Genomic DNA, 16,132 nt, shown 5'->3' on the forward strand with positions numbered 1-16,132 from the left:
AGCCACTCGTCACGGGTTGAGGCTTTTGCCCCATGAGTGCTTGGCATTAGCAACCTTGAGGCAAGCCCCTACTTTTGCAAGGCGCTCTCCCTGTGAAAAGCAGGACAGAGATATTGGGGGGGGGGGGGGGGGTTGGCTCCCTACGGCGCCGTTTGTGGCACCTAGTCACAGGCACGGGGAGGTTCAAGCCGCCCCCGGGAGAGCCCAGCACCGCCCCAAGCGCTAGAGCGGGTCGGGCGCGTGCTTGGCCGCAGCCTAACGCGCCCCCGCCTCGTTGCAAGACGCGGTCGGGCTGCCCCCGCCAGCCCCGCGCGGAACCTCTCGGCGCCGGAGCTGTTTCCAGCAGAGCCGGGGAGAAAAGGCGCGGGCGGCGCCAGGAAACAGGCTGCAGCGCGGGGAGCCGCCCCGGGCCCGGGCGGAGCGTCCGAAGCCCCCGCCAGGCAGAGGCTGCAGGGTGAGGGGGTCGGGGGGGGGAGCGGGAGTCAGAGGCTGCAGGGTTGGGTCTTGCAGGCTGCACGGGGGGCGCTGGGCTCTCCCTTGCGCGCCCCCACGCGTGGGCCTGCCCAGCCAGGGGCTCCCACGTGTTCTTTTGCACGGGGTGGCGCCCTCCATAGCGAAAACAATGCGCGGTGGAGAGGTATTGAGTGGCAGTGCCGTAGGAGAGCATGTTTACTGGCCCACCAAGGGAGGAGAAGATTTTCCCATCAGTGAGAGCGGACTGAGTGACCTCCCGTAGTTTTCCGCCCGTGGAAGGCGTGTTTGTTCTGCAGGGTAACTAGGCAGATGGCTCTGTCCCTCTATCAAAAGGTGTTTTACAGCTCTTGATCTGTGTATAGTTTCCTTGCAGGGAAAAGAATCAGAGGGGTTAGGAGCAACCTCAGAGTTGTCTGTGCTCTGATTGAATAATCTTCTTCTTCTTAGCTCATCACAGGGAGGCCTTTAAGTTCTCGTCTTCCATCCTCTCCCTGCATTGCCCTGTGAAGATAGACATGGCCAGGGTGGTCAGGATGTTTAAAACCCTCAAGAATCACTGGAAGAAAACCACAGTTGGGGGCTGCTTGCTCATCTGGGGAGGAAACTGGCTCTATGGAAAACACTGGTAATTATTACCTTGCCTTGAAGAAGTATAATAGTGAACCTTTCTCTGTATCTTTGCTAATGCTTTTTGATGTGGCACATGGATAGTGGTGAAGTTGGACAAACATCTGTAAAGCTTGAGAAGGGTGGTTATAGATAGAGCTGGTTGCTTGGGAACCTTTAAATAAAAAGATTTTGCGAACTGCCTATTGGGCAGACTGTCATTTCCCAAAGAGGTTTTTACAATAGCATGGCTGTCCAGAGAGAAGCTGCAGTAGTTTAGCCTTAGGAAATGTATTGGGGGGAGTTCTGTACCAAGAAATTTAAAATTCTGCATGTTTTATTTGTCAACACAATGCAGTATAATCCTTCTGCTTTCAATTATTTTGGTAACCTATTTAAACTACAGTACAATGGATAAACAATGACACTGAGGAAATGTCCAACCCCCCCCCCCTTGCTTGACAGTAATGTAGCTAGGCTTGACACTTTATTTGTAGTTATTAGTCAACAAATATATGCAGCTATATGCTCAGTGTTGCATCATAGGCAACTGAAGAACAAGTGAAGGCTGGGGCATCAAAAAAAATTATATACTGACCATTTCCAGAAAGGTCATTGGAGCACATTTTGATAAGAAACTTTTTCAGTCAAAAAATGTAGACCCGTTCTAATCACTAATGCACTGTAAGCATTTATAAGGCCATGCTATCTTTTACACCACTCCTGAAATGTAATGGAGATTTAAAACTTTTGCACCTGATTTATAACTTAGGGCAGTGGTTCTTAAACTTTTTGACCCACAGTCCACCTTGCTCGATGCAGACCTTTCCACAGTCGACCTGCCACTACCCATGATTTCAAAATGGGTGCAGGAGGGGGTGGGCATGCATGGTCTGGCCAGAAGGTGAGGTGCAGGAGTGGGTTTGGGGGTGGGAGATAGTGTGCAAGAGCAGGCTGAGGGTGGGAGGGGATGTCTGTGAATGACGGAAGATGCAGGATCAGGGTGAGAGTAAGTGGGTCTGGAAGGAAGAATGCAATTGCAGGATCTTGGTGGGAGGGGTGTGAGTAGGAGGGATGGAGGTTTGAAGTCTGGGTGAGAGAGATGTGAGGAGGATAGAGTGCAGGGTCTGAGGGGGAGGAGGGTACCATGTGGGGTAAGGAGGTGCAGGGTCTGTGTATGAGGGGCATGGGGGCACTTACCTGACTCTGGCTCCCAGCGCTCCAAAGCACCACACTCCACTGCTCTCATTGGCTCTGATTCTGGTCAATGGGAGCAATGGGGAAAACCTCTAGATGTGTGCTTTCCTGCACTGCTGTTTCCCCAGCCGGGGGGAGGGAAGTCACAGTGTGCGGAGCTGCTTCCTCAGCCCAAAAGCAGGATCCAGCTCATCCCTGGCCCTTCTTCCCCCACAGCAGGAAGCTGGCACTGGTGCTCCAACCTCACTGGGGCGTCCTCAGGTTCCCCACTGCAGGGGGGACAAGCCCAAGCCCGTGGCCCACCTGCAAGACAGTCACAGACCAGTAGTGGTCAGTGGACTACACTTAAAGAGCCACTGCCTTAGGGATAGTCACAAAGACAATGGGAGCAATTTACTAACAGACAGGCTGCTACATTCTGCTCAGCCTGAGGGGACGGAGCCTGTCCCGTGCCTTAAGGATGTTAAATTTAGATTAATCAACTAATCAAATAGTTGATGTAATTTGCATCGACTATTTGATTAGTCGATAAGTGTGTCTCTGCCTTGGAAATGTAGCAGTCCCCCGCTGGCCCCGCGCTCCCTGCTTTTGAAATGTACAAGGGAGGGCTGTTTGAGTCCCCCAGTGGCCCTGTGCTCCTGGTGGTGCTTTGCTTTTGAAATGTAGCAAGAGCCCTGCTCTTGCTACATTTCAAAGGCAGAAGCGCTACCAGTTCCCCACTGCGCTCCTACTCCTTCCCCCACAGAGACGGTGCTGGGGGAACTGTCTTTTAATGAATCTGTGCTATTGTGGATGTCAGAGAATGTTGTGAAGGCCAGGACTTTAACAGGGTTCAAAAAAAGAACTATATAACTACATGGAGCTTAGGTACATCAATGGCTATTACTCAGGATGGGTAGGAATGGTGCCCCTAGTCTCTGTTTGTCAGAGGCTGGAAATGGATGACAGGAAAGGGATCACTTGATGATTCATTGTTCTTTTCACTCTGTCTGGGGGCATCTGTCATTGGCTACTGTTGGAAGACAGGATACTGGGCTAGATGGACCTTTGGTCTGACCCAATATGGCTGTTCTTACATTCAGTGGCACTGCAAATGGACAGAGTGGTATGCCCAAGTGGATCTAATTGCGCAAGTAGAGCTGTTGTTTTTGTTATGAATATAGTTGTTACGAAACGTGCCAGATTCATAGGTCTTGCAAATTTTAGTTCTGTAACAGGTACAAGCATTGGTAGCAGCGTTCAAGCTTCCTTACCTTGCTTTGTCTTGTGCTACCAACAGAACTGGATGGGCCACCTTCAGGAAAGATTTGGTAGTTCAGGCTTCATGCGCATTCAGATTTTAATATTCCTGCTGGTAGTACCCTTAAGGGCACTAATGGTCATCCTAACCACTATCTATGCCACTAATTCAATTGTCACCTTCACTTGCAAGTGCCCGTCAATAAGCACACCTGGTTTCAGCATCACCAAAACTTTAGTTTTTCAGGGATGGGGAATCTTTTTTGGATTTGTGGCAACTGACCCACAGAAAAATCAATTGGAGGCCACATACAAGTGAGAAGCAAAAAAAAACCCAACAACCCCTCACTGTGGCCCCCCGACGGAGCAGGAGAAAGACACTCCCCACATTCCCCTCACACACCAGAGCTTAGGGAGGCCCAGCTTAGTAGATTTTGTGTGCTCCAGCCCTGTAGTGAGGTGGCGGACGGTAGGGTAGGGGCTGAAGTGTCAGTGCAGGCTCCCCAGTGCTGAGGGTGGCCCTGAGCCTCAGGGAGCCAGATCCAGGCAAGCCAGGGCCTGCATCCAGCCCCTGGGCCTGAGGTGCCTCACCCCTGGTTTATGTAATCACAAAAATTGCTGCCACTGCATGGCACCAGATCCTCCTGTTGTGTCCTTGGGGCTAGGATGCCACAGAAGGGAGGAAGGCAGAGTGATGGTGGAAAGGGGCATGGCTTGGGAGTCAGTAACGGACACACTTTCCCCGGCCCACTGGGAGTCCTAAGTTGGATTGCACAATCGCTCTAGCTGAGGATGGCCTATGGGCTGGGAGTTTGAGACCCTTAAACTAGAGCAAGAGCATATATAGTATTCATGGTTGTTCTTGTTTCAGTTCTCTCTGAAATAAATGTTCCCCAAGGGGTCTAAATCCTGGACTGGTTTCTGAAAAGATTTAGAGACTTAAATTTCAATATCTGTTTTTAAGATTACTGTTAACATGATTTCACTATAATGCAAATGTAACCAAATGATTTTGAAATACTATTGCTTTGGGGGCTGCAGTTCACTCCATCATCTTCCTGTGTCTTTTAAATCTGTGTGACAAGGGCTTAACTGTTTCTTTTTCCCCTTGAGTTAAAATGCCAAGGCATCAGTGGAAACTTTGGAAAACAAATCTGCTTATGCTGTGTGTTACATTTGTCTTATTTCTTGTTCCCTGTTCTTTTTTCCTTCTTCCTAGGGATATCTGCATTAAATCAGAATCTTTGTTTTGAAGTGTCAATTTGCTTTGGCTGCTTCCTTCATGCCTAACTCTTGGGGGTTAGTTGTCTGCAGGGGAGTTACACCAGCAGAAAATTTGGCCCGTAATCTTTTCTTTGTGATAGTGTAATTGGTTACTGTGGCAACTGATTGATGCCATTGAGCATGAGGACTTCAAGTAGGGAATAAGCGGTGTCTGCAGATGAGCGGAGGTTTGGTTTCATGTATGTACCCCCCGATGATAAAGAAATGTCAACTACATTAAATTATACGTCTCTTCTTAATTGGTGAGACCTCTCAAGATTTTTTCCATGAGGTGTCAGTGTGTCTTTGAGACTGTTTTCCCCTTTCCTCTCCCGAAAAGCTGACCTTAGGTCCCTGTGAGAGAGCTTTGCCCTCTCTCCTGGGTGCCCAACTAGGATCATATTCAAGCCCTTGGATAAGTCCTCTGCAGCAGTATTCAGGGAGGATTGTAGACAGGACAGGGATATGCTCCCAGTGGGTCAACATATTCCATGATCCACTGACCTTCAGCAGGAGTTACGAGCCACGTTCAATACTGCTCCCTTTGCCTTGTAATAAGAGTAGTTGGCACAGAGCATTCCATTTGTCATCATGTGATTTCCCTGACCCCCATTCTGAGACTCATCAGTCCATTTATATGAGTTTTAATCCATTACTAGAAGATTTACCTGGTGTTGCTCGGGTCCGTCAGAGTCAGAGCAGCAATATGAGGGGTCCAGGAGTCAGGGCAGGGACTTAGGGATGTGGGGGGGCTCAGAGCAGAAGGCTTGGAGTGTGTGTGGGATGGTGCAGGAGTCAGGGCTCAGGACAGGGTGGGAGTGCAGAAGTCTGGGCAGGGGGTTGGGGAGAGGGCAGGGGGCTCAGAGGAGGCGGTGAGGGCGGCAGCTCCTCCCTCAGGCCGGCTCAGGAGTGGTACAGGAGATGCGGTCCACCTGCTAGCTTCTCTCCAAGGCGGCATGGCCCACCTATCAGCTTCCCTCTACGTCTACGGACTGTGTGGCCCCCCAGATCTGGGGTGCTTGCTGTCCCCCTGTGGGCATTCTGTGGTATAACTGTCCCTGCCATCACGCCCCTCCCTTTCTGTTTGATTAGAAACAGTCACAATCCCTGCACATCCCATTGTCCTAACACAACACAGCCATGACCTTGCTTTAACTTAAGATAAGAGGAAGCTGCATGCCAGATTTGTTGGTCCTAATTCTAACCATTTAGGAAGAGTTCTTGAACAAACAGACTCACGGACAGATGGACACCCAGACAGATGCACAAATTCTCTCAAATAGTAGAAGATGAGTTATATTAGAATAGCACCTACAGGGCCACGCAAGATCATAGCCCCCGCATGCTAGGCAAGATACCTGTATGTAGCGACATACATCCCTGCCCTGAAGAACGTACAGTCTGAGACAGACATATGGTGGAAGGGGGAAACAGAGGCACAGAGAGGGAAAATCACAGTACTGCCTTTGGCTCACATGGTGAATTATGGGGTATTCTTTTCTATTTACTGTAAAATGTGAACATTTTGCATATGGTATATTTCGCGCTTTAAATTGCAACTGATTTCTGTGCAGATGGCCCCATGTAATTACCTGTAACTTAATAACTAGTGTAAATTAAATTTTAGTTGTTTTTTGAATTCATTCTAAATAATGAAATTTAATTGACCAATTATTTCAAGTTCTGTAATATGCCCTACAGAGAAATTATGATGTTGGGTAAGCACAGGAGAACATACTGTAGGGAACAGTGCTACACAGGCAAGAGAGAATGGACTAGAAAATGCCTAATAGATCCTTTTATATCTCTAATCTCTATAATGCTGTGTAACTTTAAAAAAGCACTCTTACGGTTGGTAGATCTGAGAATTTTATGTACTTTTCCCTACTTACATCTCTTTGAAAAGTGCTTAAGATTCTTAGTCTCAGAATCTCTCTTTTTCTCTCACTTATATAATGTTTTGGTGGGAAAAGACAGTACAGTTGGTACTTGGAAAAAATGCATCTAATCCTAACACATTTTAGCCCAGGTAAAAAATACCCATGTTGGCACTCCACCTGAAATTAAAAGGAATAAAACGATCGTGGGCTCTTTATTGTTGGCTGTGTTTGAACAATTTAATGCAATCACTTTTCTACATATGTTTTGAAATTGTGACTTGCTATATTTTTTAATGCCTTCATTCATTTCTGGGCTTGAATCCACATGTTTACTTTCAGAGCATTCAAAAGCTATGACATTGTCTTAGAAATTATGACATTTAAAAATACAAAATTTGGAAACTCTTTGGTTGCCTTTAGCATTTTCTGCATCAAATTTTACATTTTTGCAGTTGTTTCTCTAGGGACTGAGACATTGGCTATGTCTATACTGCAAGGCTTTTCCACAAGAGGAAATGCAAGTGGAGCGCTCATTTGCATATGTTGCACTCGCATTTGCATTTCCTCTTCAGATCCCTTTTGCACAAGAGGTTTTTGCACAAAAAAGAGCTGTGTAGACGGCTCCTTTTTGCACAAAAACCCCCTTTTGCACAACAGCCGTTCTTCCTGAAAAAATGAGGAAGAAATGGCTCTTGCGTAAAAGGGGTTTTCTGCACATAAAGAAGCCGTCTGCACAGCTCTTTTTTTGTGCAAAAACCTCTTGCGCAAAAGGGATCTGAAGAGGAAATGCAAATGCGAGTGCAACATGTGCAAATGAGCGCTCCACTTGCATTTCCTCTCGCGGAAAAGCCTTGCAGTACAGATGTAGCCATTATGAAGAATCCAAATATCACCTTTCTTCCATTCGGCTCCCTCTACCATCCTTCCTTTTTCCTATCTTATTTGTTGGTCTTTCCCCTGGCCACTCCCACATACCTTAAACCAGTGGACCACAACCTTTTGGGGCTGCTGGGCGCCCAGGGGCAGGGCCACTCACGTGCCGGGCTCCCGGGGGCGGGGCCATCCATACGCTGCGTGACCGGTGCCGGCGCCACCAATGCGCTGCACGCTCGGGTGGGGCTGCCCATACGCTACGTGCCCGGGGCTGGCGCCGCTCCTGTACCACGCGCCCAGGGTCGGGACTGCCCATACGCCGCACGCCCAGGGCTGGAACAGCCCATGCGCTGCATGTCCGGGGCCGGCGCTGCTCCTGTGCCGCACACCCAGGGGTGGGACCACCCATACACCGCGCGCCCGGGGCTGGAACAGCCCATGCGCTGCATGTCCGGGGCCGGCACTGCTCCTGTGCTACGTGCCCAGGGCCGGCACAGCCCATGCACTGTGCACCTGGGGGCTGGGCCACCCCTGTGCCACACGCCGAGGGCTGGCGCCGCCCCTGTGCCGTGTGCCCGGGGCGGGGACACTCATACGCAGTGTGCCCAGAGCCAGCACCATCCATGCGCCACACGCCCGGGGGCGGGGCTGGCCCTGATCACTCGGCGGGCGCACAGAAATGGCCCAGCGGGTCCCATGGCACCCGCAGGCACCACGTTGGGGACCACTGCCTTAAACCATTACTTCACAGCCATAAAATGTGCAAAAATTTTACTAGATTACTGAAATCCAGAGGACTAAACCCACTAGCCAAAATTTATGTAGAAAATAGTGAGGTTGGGCTTTTATCCAGGTGCAATATCTAGCTGAGAAGCCAAATAGCCCTTCCACCAGTGATGGGGAGTCCTGTTGGTAGTCACTTTTCTTGCTGGGCTCCCCATTAGGGATGTAATAGTGTAATCGAATAACTGATAAGCAAAAGCTTATCAGTTAATGCTATAGACTACATGCATTTTCCCTTCCTCCCCTTCTGCCAGTACATTTTTTTTGTGGACTGGCCAGCACGTCGGCTTAGTCCCGGCTCGCGCTGGGACCGGAATTGAGTCGGGCTGCCTGCCTGCCCTGCTCCTACTACATTTTAAATGGAGAGCCACAGCGGGGGAAGATTCTAGACCTGGCTCAAGCCAGGACTGTGCGCTTTAACTGCCTTCCCTTATCGACTATTCATGTAATTGATAAAATTCTATCAACTACACGATTAGCAAATTACCCACCTCTTAACATCCCTACGCCCCACTTATCAGATCTTAATGGCTGCTGCAGCAGTGGGTTAGAGGTGGAGATGTCTCTGTACTATAAATAACTATTTAAAATGTAGTGAGATTTGTGTTTTTAAAAAATCCTATTTTAAGCATTTCCCCCCGCTCACCTGTTTGTGTGGAATGGTCTCTTGGACAGGCCAAAGAGCCACAATAAATGCTTTCAGGCACAATGCTCTTCCTTCTCCTTGTCTGTGACTGTACTTGCCTGATGACTGTCAATTTGGAGCCTTTTGACCGGCTCCACCGTGCTTTTCTTGGCAAGCACATTTCTACAGTACCGGGAAAGAGTCCTTCCTCATCAAGAAAACAGTGAAACTAACTACAGTAGACTTCCGATAATCCGGAACCTATGGGACCTAGGTGGTGCCAGATTATCAAGTATGCCGGATTATCAGGAGGTACTATAAAATGGTTATATATATACACTGTATACATTATATACTGTATATAAAGTGTTCTTAACCCTTTTTATTGTACATACTGTATACAGAATACTGTAATGTTTTAGTTTTTTTAAGCCTTTTTTACCCTTTTTGCTCAGTTCAGCTGCTGCCGCTGTTACCTTGTAACTCATTTTTTGCCAAAGCTCACTCACTAAGCTCTTGTCATTTTGATGCCGGACTATCAGGAGTGCCGGACTATTGGATGCCGGACTATTGGAGTATTACTGTATATACAAAGTGCAGTCAAAAGCACAACATACATAAAAAGGAAAAAATAGAGGGGAGTTTAAAAATAAAAAAAACTTTTGATTTCTTTCCATTTCAGTGATGATGTGGATTACTTGCAACAAAAGTAGGCACAACGTTTTCGCATGGAAGTGTGATTTTTTTTTTTAAGTCAATGCCCTTTTAACCTCCCTGTGCTTAAGTTTTCTTATCTTCAAATTGAAGATAACACTTTCCTACCTGATGTGGTTTTTGTGAAGATTATTAATTCATTTGCAAAGTAGTTTGAATTCCTTGGGTTGAAGAAGATGAAACATAACTGTAAATAGTAATTATTTATCTCAAAACAGTATTTCTTGTGCATGAAAACAAGGCTTGACATATAGCTCTTTCTTGTTCTCTGTGGATAACTATTGCTGGGGAAGGAGACAGAGAAGCTGAAAGACAGGGTTGTGAATTATTTATGCACGTACTTAGTTTAACATTTTTCTCATCACTTGTCAGAATGCCGGATTTATGTGGAAAGGAAAGATGGATATTCCTAGGAGTGGCTTGAGCCAGGTGGGACAGTAGCCTTTAAAATATGTCTTTGCTTAAAATGTATTTACTAGAAGAGTTCCCAGAGTTGCTCGGGTCCTTACCTCAATTAATTTTTGTTTTTCCCCATTTAAATCATTGCTCTGGGGAGAGGCTGGGGATGAGGGGTTCAGCATGCAGGCTGCCCTGGGGAGAGAGCAGCAGCATGGGGCCAGATGAGAAATGCCTCTTCATGGGCACTGCAGCTCCAGTGGGCACAGCCAGGGGAGGAGTGCACGACTCAGCTGGAACATATCCAGATTTGCCTGTCCCCTGCATTTCCTAGCCAAAGTGAGGAATGCAGCAAACTGTGCACTTTCCCTTCATCAGGGACTTTTCATAAGGGGAAACAGCCTATAATGTTCCCATATGCATTGGGGGGGGGGTCACTTTCTCTAAAGGGCACCAGTGATTTGGGAAGCTCTGGGCTGGAGTAGTGCAGGGGGAGGGAGGGGAGGCATCCCCAGCCAGCCCCTTTCACCTGTTTGGTGAGTCTGTCTTCTCTGTATGGTTTTATGAGAAGTAGTTCCAGACACAACCCATTTTCCTGGCACAACTTACCTTGCTTTAAGTTATGAGAAGAGGAAAGTGTATACTGCATTTGGTGGTCCTCACTCTTACCATTTAGGAGGAGTTCTTGAGCAGATGGATGGATGGATGGACAAACTCACGCACAGGCAGTCCCCGGGTTACGTACAAGATAGGGACTGTAGGTTTGTTCTTAAGTTGAATCTGTATGTAAGTCGGAACTGGCGTCCAGATTCAGCCGCTGCTGAAACTGACCACCAGTTCTGACTTACATACAGATTCAACTTAAGAACCCCAAGCTTCCCCAAGTCAGCTGCTGCTGAAACTGATCGGCGGCTGATTCCAGGAAGCCTGGGGCAGAGCAACTCTGCCTCGGGCTTCCTGTAGTCAGCGCTGGTCAGTTTCAGCAGCGGCTGACTTGGGGACGCCTGGGGCAGAGCAGCTGGGGTGCTGCTGGGTTGGTCCAGTAGCACCGCTTCTCGGCGCTACTGGACCAACCCAGCAGCACCCCAGCTGCTCTGCCCCAGGCGTCCTGATTCAGCCACTGCTGAAACTGACCAGCAGCGGCTGAATCAGGACCTGGGGCAGAGCAGCTGGGGCGCTGCCGATTGGTCCTGCAGCGCCGCTCTGGGCACTACTGGACCAACCCGGCAGCACCCCAGCTGCTCTGCCCCAGGTCCTATCGGCAGCGCCCCAGCTGTTCTGCTCCAGGGTCCAAAACAAAAGCCTGGTCTGCTGGGGGGGCACACTAGCCGCGCCCCCCCCCCCCCCCCCCAGCAGACCAGGGACACGGGGAGCAGAGCCGCAGCGGCAGCGGGGTGCCGCGCCTCTGAGGCTTTGCTCTGGCAAAGCCTCAGAGGCGCGGGACCCCCCCGCGGCTGCGGCTTCAGTCCCGGTGCCTGTGGTCTGCTGGGGACGGTCCCCAGCAGACCACAGGCACCGGGACTGAAGCGGCAGCAGTGGCGGTTCCCCGCGCTTCTGAGGCTTTGCAGAAGTGCGGGAACCCGCCCGGTGCCCCTGGTCTGCTGGAGACGGTCTCCAGCAGACCAGGGGCACCGGAGCAGCTTACGAACGGGGCTTTCTCGCCCCGGAGCTCGCAGGTAGCAATCCGCTACCTCGACCTCCGGGGCGAGAAACATCGGATCCGCACTTACGAACGGGGCTAAGTCGGATCCGCGTAAGTAGGGGACTGCCTGTATACTAGATGAGATATTGTTTCTGATTTCCTTATCTTAGAATGTGCTTGTTTTATCTTTATGGTGTTCTGATTTGAAGTACATTATTAAAAATAGACAGTTCCGTGTCCATATGTAGCATTGTATAAACACAATAGAAGGGAATGTTAATGCTTGGGAAATTAGTTAACATCCCCCAGGTTGACATCATATGGGAAAGAACTAATTTTCAGGGATTCCCCATAAAGCCCTAGGGATTAATTTCCCTAGGGAAGAGGATGTGTCCTTTGTTTTCTGGGAATCAGAGACCAGTCAGGAGCCTTGTTTTTAGTTGTTCCATCCACTTATGGCAGGGGTAGCTATAATTTTTTATGTGGGGCCACTCCAAGATTTTGGAAAGTGGTCGAGGGCTGCACTCTTCCATGATATTAATGAAGGAGATGCAGGATCTGGAATGGAGGTTGGGTGCAGAAGGGAGCTTGAGGTAAGGGACTGGGATGCCGGGAGGGCCTCTGAGGTCTGGGAGGGAGTTGGGATGAAGGAGGCCATTGTGACCTGGGGCATGGGATTAGGGTGCAGGGGTTTGGGTTGTGACCTAGGCAGGAGGGGATTGTGATCTGGGGCAGGGGATTGGGGTGCAGGGTCTGGGAAGGGGTCTGGGCTCAGGAGGGAGGCAGACAGTTTGGCTTATGTGGGATAGAGGTAGGAGTGAGGGGCTGGAGTGCCAGAGACAAGCTCTAACCTGGAGACTTACCAAGGAGACTCCTGGCCGGCAGCCCAGCACATTTCTCAGGGAGGGGCCTGCTCCGCCCCTGAAAAGGCTGCAGGGCCATGTGCTGTGTGAATAAGAGCCTGAGGACAGGGAAGATTGGTTCTTCTCATGCTGCCTGTTCTTCAGTCAGGAAGCTCCCATTGGCCAGAAACTGGCCAGTGGGATTGTGCTGGGGGTGGGAGTAGCCATGAAGCACAACTTCCCTCTCCCCCTGACTCATGGAATTCACTGCAATCTCCCGGCTGTATCAGAAAATGGAGCATTTTTTGTTCATCCATGTTCCATACTGATTACACCAGAGAGCACTAGCAGTACATTTAGCCCCACATACCTGGTGTCTAAGGCAGCAATTTAAGCGCTTAGTAAATTGAATGTAGATTATGTTGCCTGTGAGATTTGGCCATTGTCGACATTTGGGGCTAAATTACTATGCATGAGGCATACTTGACTAGACTTATATCTACCCTTTTAGAACAGATTAAAGGTTTAGTGAAGTCTTGTGCTTCTGTTTCTGGCACTGCTGGAGTGTGTGACGAAAGTGTTTGCTTTAGTTGACATCAATTCATATTAACCTTTGACTTCCTGGAATTAGCTGTCTGAGGCTTTGCTTGTTCATTTGCAGCTGACGGAAGTTTTTGACTCCTTTTGGCTTTTTCATCCTTTTCTCCAGACTTTGCGGGAAGAAGCTCATTTAGTTTTTGCCATTTCAGTGTTCATCCCTTTTTTGGTTTAGATGTTGTCATTGTGGTATTAACTGGAGCTATTTTAAGTAACAACATCTCCAGCAAATGAATGGCAAACCAGCCAAAGCCATCTTAAATTTGCTTAGGCACAGAAGAACCACTGGAGTAATTGCTTTTGTTCAGATCCTCCCCTCTGATACGCATAAGGCTTTCACTGATTTTACTGAGAGCTGCAGACAAGAACTTTTCACTTGGTCTTCATAATTTCTCCACAGTTGCACCCCTTTCCTGTGAACCATTAGTTAGTGTGACTTAGCAGATGGGCCCCAGACCCTGTCTTTGGGTATGAAGAAAATGCCCCTTCTGTCCTACAGCAGGTAACAGCAAAGGGAGACTAGAGCATGGTAACTTTGCCACCATGCTAATTAGGAATGTAAAATCCCTATTAATCAGTTAACCTAACTTTTAACAGGTTAACCTAATGTTTAACTTACTAAATGGGTATCTTCCTTCCCTCCTCAGGGCTTTTGCTGCTGACACTAGCAGGCTTCTTCTCTGGTCCAGGGGTGGGGAGAAGGTTTCGTTTCCTGCACTGGGGCTGAGGCTGCTGCCACCACTGGCAGGCCATGGATGGGGGGTCTGCTCCTGAGCACCTGTTAACCGGTACCCAGTAAGCATTATCCAGTTACCTATTCACATCCCTAGTGCTAATCAGATGGCAGAGGATTGTGAGCAATGGAAGCTCAGTCTGAAGGGCAAAGAGCTGGTGAAGCGGGCATAATTTTTAAATGTAGCATTTGCTCTAAGGAGCCAGGATGTGTCAGTGCACTAGCTTTTCACCTTCAGACATATTAGATTGCAACCTGAAGATTTAGGTCACACTTGAAAATAAATTTGGCATGGGAGATGCCATATTCTAGCGCTGTGGGTGGTATCGCTTTGAGAGAGGCACTGCACTGGAATAACTGAGGTGTTGCAGGTAAAAAGTAAAATATACAAGACAGCTGTGAGAGATGAACAGGAAAGGATACAGTTTGTAGCATACCTAAAGCTGTGCCTGACTGTAGGCCTGGTGCTGTTATTACAAAACTAATTTCTCATAAAAGACATGCTTGAAAAATCCAAGTTTTTGCATTTGGGATAGAGTGCTCCAGCAGCAGAGGAAAAGGAAAGGCAGAATTCAGTCTGGCTGCATGTGAGTGTGTTTACATTGACTTTCCATAGAATTATGCCGGTTTACACCTGGGTTTCCTTTTGTCCTGTGTATGTACCATCTAGTGTATCACAATTAAGGCTGTGCTCAACTATAAGGCGAGATTTTACAGTTAGGTGCTTTGTGAACAGGCAGTTATATGACAGTTCCATACTTTTTTTGAAAGTCAACAAAATAGAGATTTACATGAGACTTTGGTTACAAAATCAAGGTGATAGAGTATAATTGTCTTTGGAAATGGGGAGGAGGGAGGACAGGATATGTAATTTCATCTGGTTATGTCACTGCATGGTAATTGACTGGCGCTACTGTAGAGTCATTTTAGAGGAACAAAGAGACTCTGTATCTTGGCTGGCCTGATTGGTGGTGATCTCTGAAGTCCTAAAGGTTTAGAACCTCTCGGTGACTGATTGTGTCTGCCTTACATTTCATCTGAGTGGCTAGATCTAATCAGTTGGTTTTGGTACCCATTTCTCTGGATTGGAATTCTCCAAGTCAGGCAACAGGGTCAGCCTTGCAGGCACAGTGCACAAATCCTCTTTGAATGTGAGCAGGTGCCTTGTCCAGCCAGCTTTATGGACTCCCCACAATACATAAAGCCCAAATTCTGCCCCATCACTCTCCTAGAAAATAACAGTTATTACATAAAAATCAGCTCAAATGGTCTATCCAGTTTTGGCTGCTTTTCAAAAGTACTTCTCAGCTGACACCACAGGACCTCTCTCCTGCCTCCTTTATTTCCAGGTGGTATTATGAGTCACCAGCTTAAGTGAGTTCTGCCAAATTAAGCTTGCTAAACTCTTATCATGATCCATACTTGATTAACAAAGTGGGTGTTTCAGGCAAATGCTGCCATCCTGTTACAGTGACGCTTTTGATCAGTTGTTGAATCATAACTGACAGAGCAGGCCTTTATATTTCCTGTATCAGACTGGCAGGCCCCATGTGTGTAATTTTATATATATATATATATATATATATATATATATATATATATATAATATCAATATTAAATAATTTTCACCTTCCATAAGTGACAAACAAATAGTTGACTTTCATCACAGAAAATATTGGCAGGATTCACAGGGCTTTGGCTCTCATTGCCAGTAAGCTAAGTGTCATTGGTAGTGTTAATTTGATTGCTGCACTTTATGTCCCTGCCAGATGATAACTCAGTTTGTCACTTCTTTGAAGGTTCCATCCTGAACAGCTGCTGCAGCTTTTTGATATTAACTTCATTAAAAATATTGAGCATAAATGCAAAGTCTGGGGAAGCTGATTCAGACTGAGCATCTGATTTTCACATCCTCCCAAAGCCAAGCTTGTAATAGAAACACTGATATTCTGGTCATGCCAAGTGGCACGGATACTGCAGTTAAAGCAGGAAAAGCAAAAAGCCTCACTGATACAACCAGCATCTTTGAAGCGCTGCTGTTTCGGTGGTTTATTTGTTATGTGCTGAACCTGTGCTAGACATAAAGGAAGACATAATACTCCTATTGGGTGATTGCTGAGTAAAATATCAGCCTTGATTCACAGTCCTGGCTGAGGAAACTCAATACAGAATCTGGGGAGTAGACATCACTCTGTATGTTCAGGATTCTGAAGGTATGAGTTAGAAGAGTCCTGAGAGAGATTCTAATGTACACTGTGCTGCAACCTC

The 16,132-nt window shown here is 47.8% G+C and overlaps 1 protein-coding gene across 4 annotated transcripts in view; it reads left to right on the forward strand.

Moving 5' to 3' along the window:
• Positions 1 to 215: 215 nt before the first annotated feature.
• Positions 216 to 16,132, forward strand: part of AGK (acylglycerol kinase) — a 56,984-nt gene continuing 41,067 nt past the window's right edge. Inside the window, exons 1-2 of one of the 4 annotated variants that reach the window (XM_006133374.4) lie at positions 216 to 454; positions 922 to 1,099. In XM_006133374.4, the coding sequence (XP_006133436.2) occupies positions 990 to 1,099 (110 nt within the window). In that variant the 5' untranslated portion in view covers positions 216 to 454; positions 922 to 989. Of the gene's footprint in view, positions 455 to 509; positions 808 to 921; positions 1,100 to 16,132 lie in introns of those variants that run through there. The other 3 variants (XM_006133375.4, XM_006133376.4, XM_025189799.2) reach the window with 3 other exon arrangements.

This window comes from Pelodiscus sinensis, chromosome 1 (genome assembly GCF_049634645.1).
Source record: "Pelodiscus sinensis isolate JC-2024 chromosome 1, ASM4963464v1, whole genome shotgun sequence".
NCBI lineage: Eukaryota > Metazoa > Chordata > Testudines > Trionychidae > Pelodiscus > Pelodiscus sinensis.